This window comes from Grammomys surdaster, unplaced genomic scaffold, assembly GCF_004785775.1.
Source record: "Grammomys surdaster isolate TR1022 unplaced genomic scaffold, NIH_TR_1.0 125889, whole genome shotgun sequence".
In the NCBI taxonomy this organism is placed as follows: domain Eukaryota; kingdom Metazoa; phylum Chordata; class Mammalia; order Rodentia; family Muridae; genus Grammomys; species Grammomys surdaster.
Window position 1 is genome coordinate 2,350,027 of NW_021620714.1, and position 9,542 is coordinate 2,359,568.

The window sequence follows — 9,542 nt, forward strand, 5'->3', positions numbered from 1 at the left end:
CTTCTTCTTCCTCTCTCTCTCTCTCTCTCTCTCTCTCTCTCTCTCTCTCTCTCTCTTAAAACATTTTTAAAAGTATCTCTATTGAGGTACAGTTGACATTTGGCAAATTATATGCACATAAAGCATACAATTGGATCCGGTTTGATGTCTGCATATAACACCACAGTCAAGGTGGTACCCATCACCTCCAAAATGTCTTTATTCCTAGCTGTAATCCCAGCCTGTAACCTCTCCTCCCCTGGGCCCCCACATGGTGTTCTCCAGACAGTCACTCACATACTTCTGTCAGTGAAGGTTGCTTTGCTCAGTCTGAGATGTCACTCAACTAATTATTTTGAGACTTATCCAAATACTGATTAGCCTTATATTATATGGATATATCATAATTTGTTTTATTCAATCACTTGTTGATGGGTTTTTGGATCAATTCCTGGTTTGGGCTATTACAAATGAACACTGTGAACATTTGTGTACAAGTCTTTGCGTGGGTATTTTATTTCTCTTGGGTAAACATCAGGAGTGGAATGATGAGTCACATGGTAAGTGTATGGTTAACCATTTAGGGAATGGCTAAACTTTTGTCTGAAATCATACTATTTCACTATTGAGTGTAGGAGAGCTGTTTCACATGCTTGTCCACATCCTCACCAACACATTACAGGCCGTCTTTGTAATTGTTTACACTGTAGTGAGTGATCATATCTTGTTATGATTTAAATGTGCACCTCCCTAATCACTAATGATGTACATTTTCTCATGTACTTCTATTTTTATCTGTACATCTGCTGTACAATTAAGTATCTACTCAAATATTTTGTCTTCTTTTTTTTTGCAAATTGAATTTTCCCCCATCTTATAAAGGTTTCAGAGTTTGTGCGTTCTGGACACAATTCTTCTTCAGATTGTGAAATTGAGATTTTTAGATATTTTCTCCTACTTTATGCCATTTTTTTCTATCAACAATGCCTCTCAAAGAGACCTTTTGAATCTTGATAAAGACAAACTTGTCATTTATAGTTTAGAGATTGTGCTTTGGTGTTATGGTGGAAAAAAAAAAACTCTGCCCATTCAGAGTCCCAAGATTTTCTCTAATGTCTACAAACCTTAAAGTGCTAGGATTTTACATTTAAGTTGACAATCTATTTTAATTTTTGGATGGTATAAGGTATGGATCTAAGTTCATATATTTTGACTTTGGGGCATGTTCATAGGTAGGATTTCTTCCTTTTCACAGATGGCTTATGCCTTAGAAACACTGAATACATTAGGTTACATAGCAACCAGAAATTAAAGCTGTAGAGTGTAGATGAATGGGGGTTGTTAATCAGCGCATCCTAAGTAAGATAGGGGATTATCCTGGGTCTTATCTTCGTTTGGCCCAGTGTAATCATATGGAGAAGGAGAGGTTGGAGACCTAGCTCAGTGCTGCTTACCATGCATAAGGCCTTGGGCTCAATCTCTAGTATAGCCAAAAACTATACACATACCAACACAGACACACAGACACACAGAGAGAGAGACAGAGACTTACACACAGAGACATACAGACATACACACAACACACACAGACATACACACAACACACACATACAAAACACACACACACAGACATACAGACATACACACAGAGACATACGCACAACACACACACAGCACACACACAGTCATAAACACAAACACACAGAGACATACACACAGAGACATACAACACACACACACACACACACACACACACACACACACACACACACACTGTAATAGGGGCACCAGAGGAAGAATAAGAAAGATGACAATATGAGAAGGACCGCTTGTCCATTGCTGCTGGTTTAGAAAATGAAGATGGGGGTAGAAGGTGGGGAGAGGAGAGTAATGCCCCAAATGGAAGGAAAACACAGAGAAATAGATTCTCCTGGGAAGAAGATCTTCCGGAAAGAACAGATTCGTGCTAGCTCCCTAGTTTCTAACCCAGCAAGGCTTGCTCTGAATTGACTGTAGAACTCCAAGAGGATAACATCATTTATTTTGATTTCTTGGTGCTCAGATAAGATGTACATTAACTCCCATCAAGATTTTAGAAACTTGACACACTAGTCACAGAAAATTAATATGGATTTTCAGTTGTTGGAACACGGTAAACAGTCTCTCTCCTTCTCCTTCTCTCTCCCCTCCCTCTCTGATGCAGACTATCATGCAGTCCATGCTGGCCTTGAACTTCTGATCTTCTTGCCTCCACTTCCTGAGACCTTGTGCTTCAAGATTGTCTCACCAAGCGTAGTGATGAGTGGCTCTGGGCACCAAACTTTAGGCTTTGTATTAGCTGGTTAGACAAAACAATGTCGTCTTCTCATTGATTTCCCTTTGTTTGATGTTGAAAATCAATTGGTGATGATTTTGGTTTTCATGCTATTTCATTCATCCATTTGTTCATCTTTATGTTTATGTCACATTGCCTACTTTGTAACTTTAAACTCTGGTAGTTTAAATTAAATTTTCTAGCCTCTCCTCTTCCTCCTCCTCCTCCTCCTCCTCCTCCTCCTCCTCCTCCTCCTCCTCTTCCTCCTCTTCATTCTTCTTCTTCCTCCTCCTCCTCGTTCTTTTTCTTCCTCTTCCTCCTCCTCATTCTTCTTTTTCCCCTTCTTCTCCTCCTCCTTTTCTTCCTTCTCTTCCTCCTCTTCTTTTCCCACAATCTGTTTAGAAGTGTTTTTAGGTTCTTTGTATTTTCAATTTCTTATTTTAAAAATGCCTACTGAGATTTGACTGGGATTGTATTAAATCAATTTGGTCACAATTGATGTCTTCAACTTTGAATCTTCTGATCCATATCACAATATATTTTCTCTCTTCGATTATGTCTTCTTCAATTCCTTTTAGCAATATATTGTACTTTATAGTGTATGGATCTTGCATATTTAAAAAATCAGATTAAAAGCTTCTGAGATGGCTCAGCATGGAGGGAAGTTTGTACACAGCCCCAATGACCTGAATTTTAGATCCCACAAGGTGGCAGGAGAGAACTGACTCCTGATAGCTGTCCCCTGAACTTTACACATGCAACCTGGGACATGTGTGTATGCATGTCACACACACACACACACACACACAAATAAAAAAATTTAAAACCAAATTAAGTATTCATATTTCACATGGTTCATACCAGTATAGTGATGTTTGCAATCCCCCCTCCCCCCACCCCGCCCCAGGACTGGAGAGATGGCTCAGTGGTTAAGACACTGGATGCTCTTGCAGAGGACTTAATCTGATTCTGTTCCCAACACCCACACTGCAGTTCATACTGCTTGCAATTGAGTTCCAGAGAATCTGATACCCTCTTCTGGCCTCAGTGGGCACTGCATGCACATGGTGCAATACAAATGTGTAGGCAAAACATTCATACATATCAAATAAAAATATATACATCTTAAAAAGATGAAAAATGTCATCTTATTTTTTCTTTTTCAGTATATAGAAATACAAGCAATACAAATGCTAAACTTATTACTAGTGCTAGAAGTTTTCTGACAGATTTCATGGAATTTTTCTAAGCAGCAACCATGTTTTAAATAAAGGCAATTTTGTCTCTTCATCTCTGATTTGAATGTCTTTATTTTTCTTAGTGGACTGTCTAGAAAATCAAGAATAACGTTGGGCAGGCATGAGAATGTATATCTTTGCCTTGTTTTGATGTCAGGAGGAATTCATTTCATCTGTCATTGTTAAATAAATGTTATGGTGCTAACCAAGCTTTTTGTATATGCCTTTTATTCAGTGGCAGCTGCTTTAACTCTTAGTTTGCTAAGAGTTTTGATCAGAACTGAATGTTGGACTTTGTCATGCATTTAGCTTTTTCTCTATCTGTTGAGATACTCATATGGCTTACTTTAAAATCATATTATGTATAATAATATATACTATATATGATATATTTATATGTATATAACTGTCTTAGGGTTGCCATGACCAAGACAACTCTTATAAAGGACAACATTTAGCTGGAGCTGACTTACATGTTCAGAGGTTCAGTTCATTATCATCAAAGTGGAAGCATGGCAGCATCCAGACTGGCATGGTGCAGAATGAGCTGAGAAGTTTTACATCTTTATCCAAAGGAAGCCAGGAGCAAACTGTCTTCTAGGAGGCAATTCCTTCTAGAAGGAATGCCTCAAAGACCACCCCCACAGTGACACACTTCTTCCAACAAGGTCACACCTACTCCAACAAGGCCACACCTCCTAAAAGTGCCACTTCCTGGGCAAAGCATATTCAAGTCGTGTTCTACAAGATACAGATTTAATATCTACAAAATATTTGTACCTTATTTACAAATAAATTTACATTCATGAGTGACAGCACCTAGGTGCTCAGTGTATCTTTTGTGGGATAAAACACAACTCTCAATACTTGGTAAGCTTCACTGATAGATTTTCAAATTAAAAGCTAATCTTGTTTCCTTGAAATAACCCTGTCTGGTCATGATGCTTAGTGCTTTTTATACATTATTGGAACATTTTACTAATAATTAGTCATTGTCTTCATAAGCAATTGTGGTCTGTGGTATCCCACATCTTTAAATGGTCTTCATTTAGTTCCATCATTAGGATAATGCCATGTTCATAAAAATAGTTAGTAAATATTCCATTATGTTCACTCTCCTGGGAGGCGTCCCTATAGAAATTGTAGACAGAATCCCTTATAAGCATCACATGTCAATAAAAGAGCCTATGGCCAATGAGCTGAGGCAGGAAATATGAGGTGGGGAGAGGTGGGACACTAGCAGGAAAAGAGAGGATTCTGGATAATAGTTAAAGGTGGGAGAGGTTCCACCAGAAATGCTGAGTAGACAGACGCAAACCAGCAGGTAGCCAAACTTGGAATAGAATCAAGAGGAGATTTACCCCAGGGTTAGGAGCATGAAGCTGAGGAGAAGTAACTAACCATGTGGAAAACAGAAAAGTTTGGATTGGTTAAATAAATCACAAGGTAGTTGGGGAATGAGCTAAAGCTTACGGTCTAGGCATTTATTAATAATTCATCTCAGTCGTCATTCTAGGAGCGGGGGCGGGGAAGAGGAAAAACAGATTTATTTTTTACAAGGAATCATACTATTTCTTCCTTAAATGTGTCATAGAGTTTACCACTAAAACCCTGTAAATGTGAGTGATTCTATGGAAAGATTTAAAAGCTACAAACAATTTCTTCAGTGGCTGTAGCTATGTATCTATTTTTTCTTGGGTGAACTTTAACAGTTGTACCTTTGAACCACTTTTGTTCTTTCCGTGTAAGCTGCTAGATTTATTAGAATAAACTTGTTATTTCTCCATTGTGCTTTCTGTATCTGTCAAACCTGTAGTGATGCCTCCTCTCTCACTAATGCTAATGCTAGCATTCGTTTTCTCTGTTATTTCATTATCATTCTGGCTAGACAATGTTCTGTCTTTTTTAAAAAATCTTGTCAGCCAAGTTTTAGATTATTCTTTTTTCCTTTTTGCCTGTATTGAGTTTATTGCCTTCTGCGCCAGTATTTTAAGTTTTCTGTTCTGCTTTAATGCCATTTGTCCCTTTGTAGACGTTTATAATTATTAGTGCGTATTAATTGCACTAATCAATGGTTTCAACTGACATTTTCGTGTATGCTTCAATTGTGAGAACTTCTCCTTTTAAATAGCGTTCAGTGCTATAAAAAGTGTCGCTTCAGCTGCATCCCAAAGATTGCTTTTATGTTGTTTTCATTTTTATTCACTTTAGCCTTCTTCCTAATATTCCCTTCCATGTTTCTTGATTTTGTTTGACATTTCATACACGTATGTGATGTATTCTTATTCTTGTTACTTTCACCCTCTCCTTTTATATCTCCATCCCTCTTGTCCTTAACAGGCCTTTCCAAAGTTCTTGACTTCCGGTTTAGTTTTGTGGCTCTTTCAGTTTAACCAGTCTGTGAACCATGGATTGGAAGTGTTCATCAGAGCCTGGGGGGGTCATTCTCGGGCATGTAACTGGAAGGTAATGATTTCCTCACTTCCTGACTATGTCAATAGAGACTAATTCAGCTGTGAGCAGCTGGACCCTCTGAGTTCCTTCTCCATCCATACCTGACTGTTCATCCTTTTGCAGATCCAGCGCACACATCTGCAGCTGTTGTGAATCCGTGTTATTCCACATTAGTTAATTTTTTCTAAAGAGAATTATGTGTCTGTGTATAGACATGTGCATGTGTGTGCACGTGGTATGTGGAGTCCAGAAGAGGATGCTGGATCCCCTGGAGCTGAACTTACAGGTGGTTGGTTGGGAGCCGCCCAGCGTGGATGCTGGGAACTGAACTCCAGCTGCGCTACTTCCAGCTCCTCTCCCTTGAGCTCTTAATTGATATGACTTATTTAGATGTTTGCATTTTGGTTTCCAGATATTTCCCCAAAGTTCTCAGATTTTTTTTTGTTATTGATTTTTGAATCATGTTGTGTCTGGAGAACATGCATTTTGTGATCTTCTAAAAGAAACATTTTTGCCTTAGCACTATTTTAATCCCTTTAAATTTATTGAGTCTTGTTTTATGGCTAACATTTGGGTTATTCTGAAATGCTACCCGTTTACTTGGGGAAAGGCATGTTCATCTGCTGTTTGTAAGGGGAGCTTTATAAATGGTTTGTAAATGTCAACATCGGGTGGATGGCACTGTTTAAATCTTCTAAGATGACCTGTCTGCTCATTCTTTCAATTATTAAGAGACACAGATATTAAATCTCTGGCTACAATTATGAAATTGCTTCTCCTTACCGGCCAGTCTTAGGGTTCTTATTCCTCTGATAAAAACCACGAAGAAAAACAACTTAAGAGGAAAAGGTTTATTTCAAGTTCCGACTCTCAAGTCACACTCATTGCCTGGCCAAGTCAGGGCAAGGTATAAAGGCAGGAACTGAAGCAGAGGCCGCAGGGGAACTCCCCTTATTGGCTTGCTCCCCATGCCTTGTTCAACTTCTTTCTTATACAATTCCAGATGATCCACACAGGGGTGGCACTGTCCTCATGGGTGGGGGGCTCACCCACACCCACATCAAACATTAATTGGTACAATACCCCAGAGACTTGCCTACAAGTCAATCTTACGGGGTAAGTTTGTCAGTTAAGATTCTGGTTCCAAGGTATGTCTAAGTTTGTGTCAAGTTGACAAATTCCAACCAACGTAAGTTCTATCAATTTTGCTTCATATATTTTGAAGCCCCTTACAAGGTAGTAACACCTTCAGGATCAGCAATCAAGTCTATCTGTTGGATTGAAATGCCTGTCTCTATTTGTACTAATAGTTTTTGCTCTGAAATCTTCTTTTCTGATCTCCATATAGCTATGAATGTTTAACCTTTTAAATAGAAATCTAATAGAAAATTTATGTCATTGTATGGGGGATATTCTCTCATTTTAGGCTTTATCTTTTGAGATTTGATAGGAACCTCCCTTTAAACATATAACATTTCTTGTGAGCTGACTCTTGGTCAGCTTCTGGTTCTTTCCCTGCAATGGAAGCATTGACAGCAGCTTTGATGTCATGGGTATGTGCAGGTGGGCAGGGTATAGGTACAGAATGACAGTAAAGGAACAATCAGAAAAGACAAATGAACGGTATTTTCACGGTCAGAGAAGGTATAGCAGGTAGGGGCATCTGGCTGTAAGCCGGTCAATCGGAGCCGAATCTTATGGCTGTTGACTTGTAATCTCTTAGACACTACTGGTGTCTGGTGGGTCTCAAGCTTGCATATAGGTCTGATAGATGTACAGAAGTTTGGGTGTAGTTACTTTAAAAAAAAGGGTTTAAATGTTTTTTTTTTAAGAGGCAGAAAAAGTGAAAGAAAGGTGAGAGAAGAAAGTGTTGACTTAAAATCATGATTCCTCTCATTTGCTGCCAGGGTTACCTTGGATCTGGAGCAGCCCCAGATGCTTTGGCCCCAGGAGGGAGGCAGCACCAAATTAGATTGCCAGAGACAAACAGATTCAAGAGACCAGGAATAATGGAGAGGAGGCCATCAAGCACCTGGTTTTCCCATTAGGTGCGTTCTAACACATCAGGTCAGATACTGCCTCCTCTTTCCAACGCCTTGGGTGAGGCAGCAACAAATAGCCCTCAACACATCACATTAAGTTCTCAGGTCTGAAGATCCGGTTTTATGGCCACTAATATGCTACCGACTAATTATTAATTATTGCTTAAAAACCAATCATACCGATCGCCACAATTCAATCATCACATTAATTACTCCATACAATATCTGCTTTCTTTTTTTTTTCTTTTACACTTTTTTTCGGGTGTGTGTGTGTTGTTATCCGGTTTCTCCTCAGCCCTTCTTTCTACTTTAATTGAAATTCAGCTCGCTGCAACACCCCCTTTATCCAGGCCAACTGGATCTCTCCATTCACTGGAGAGAGAAGGACAGAACAGAGAAGGCCCCCCGGGATTAGGGAGTTTTGACAGCTGTCCAAGTGGAGCCCTGAGATGCGGGCCAAGGATCAGGGCAGGACAGAGACAAATGAGAGACACAAAAGAGCGACAGGACGGGAGAGATAGGCAGGGAGGCATCCGCAAGAGGAATAAAACGGGACAAGAATTCTCTGAGCCGCTCAAGAGATGTTGAAGAGGGTGCTGAATGGGGGCAAAGAAGAACAGCTGAAAAGGGGAGACATAAGCAGGGATGGGGCGAGAAAGATCCGGGAGGCCTCAGAGGGCAGGGCGACCAGGGGCAGGTCAGGAAGGAGAGGGATGAAGTCCAGCCTCTAGGGACAGGCCAGTGGGGACTTGGGGACTGAAGGGGGCTTGCTGCAGGAGGGGTGCAGGCCGGTCGGGGTTCCCAGCGCGCACCTGGGAGCAGGGTGGGGCGGGGAGGTGGCAGGACCCGGAGCGCAGCGGAGCGTGCGGCGGCCACAGAGTCCCCCGCGAGCCCGGAGAGCACCCGGCGGCCCCGCCCTCCGCCCCGCCGCCTCCTCGGCCCGGGCTTTTCCTGCGGGGCTCAGGAAGCCGGCCTAGCGCGGCGCGAACAATAGCTCGGCCTGGGCTCCGGGAGGGCCGGCGCGGGCGGCGGGAAGGGCGCGTCGCGCCGCGGGGCGCCCGTGGCAAAGCCCCGGGCCGGCGGGAGCGATCCTGCAGCTCGGCGCTGCCCGGGTCATTGTTGGCCGGGACCGAGGGAGCCGGAGTCCGGGAGGAGCCACGGGAGCCGCGGCGGCGGGAGCCAGAGGGGGAGCCCGAGAGCTCGCGAGCCAGCCAGGGAGCCGGGAGGGAGGCAGCGAGCAGAGCGAGCAGAGCGAGGGAGGGAGGAGGTAGGGAGCCAGGGAGGGTGGGAGGGAGGAGGAAAAATAAAGAGGAGAGAGCCGAGCGGGGCTGAACAATAGAGACGGGCGGACGGGCAAGGAGAGGCAGCTGCTGCTGCCGGGCACCGCGGGCGCGCAGGCAGCGGGGACCCCGGGCCGGCCCGGGCTAGACAGCAGGCGGCCAGCGCCCCGGGGAAGGGGACCATGGGGGAACCGGCGGCAGGCGCCCCCAGCCCGCCGCGCGCCGCCGCCTGAAG

At 42.8% G+C, this 9,542-nt stretch overlaps 1 protein-coding gene across 1 annotated transcript in view; it reads left to right on the plus strand.

The window, feature by feature from the left end:
* The window catches only part of LOC114608321 (kalirin-like), a 473,938-nt gene that overhangs the window by 43,479 nt on the left and 420,917 nt on the right, over window positions 1–9,542 (plus strand). Inside the window, exon 4 of the mRNA XM_028752277.1 lies at window positions 8,804–9,294. Coding sequence (XP_028608110.1) covers window positions 8,804–9,294 — 491 coding nt within the window. The remainder of the gene's footprint in view (window positions 1–8,803; window positions 9,295–9,542) is intronic.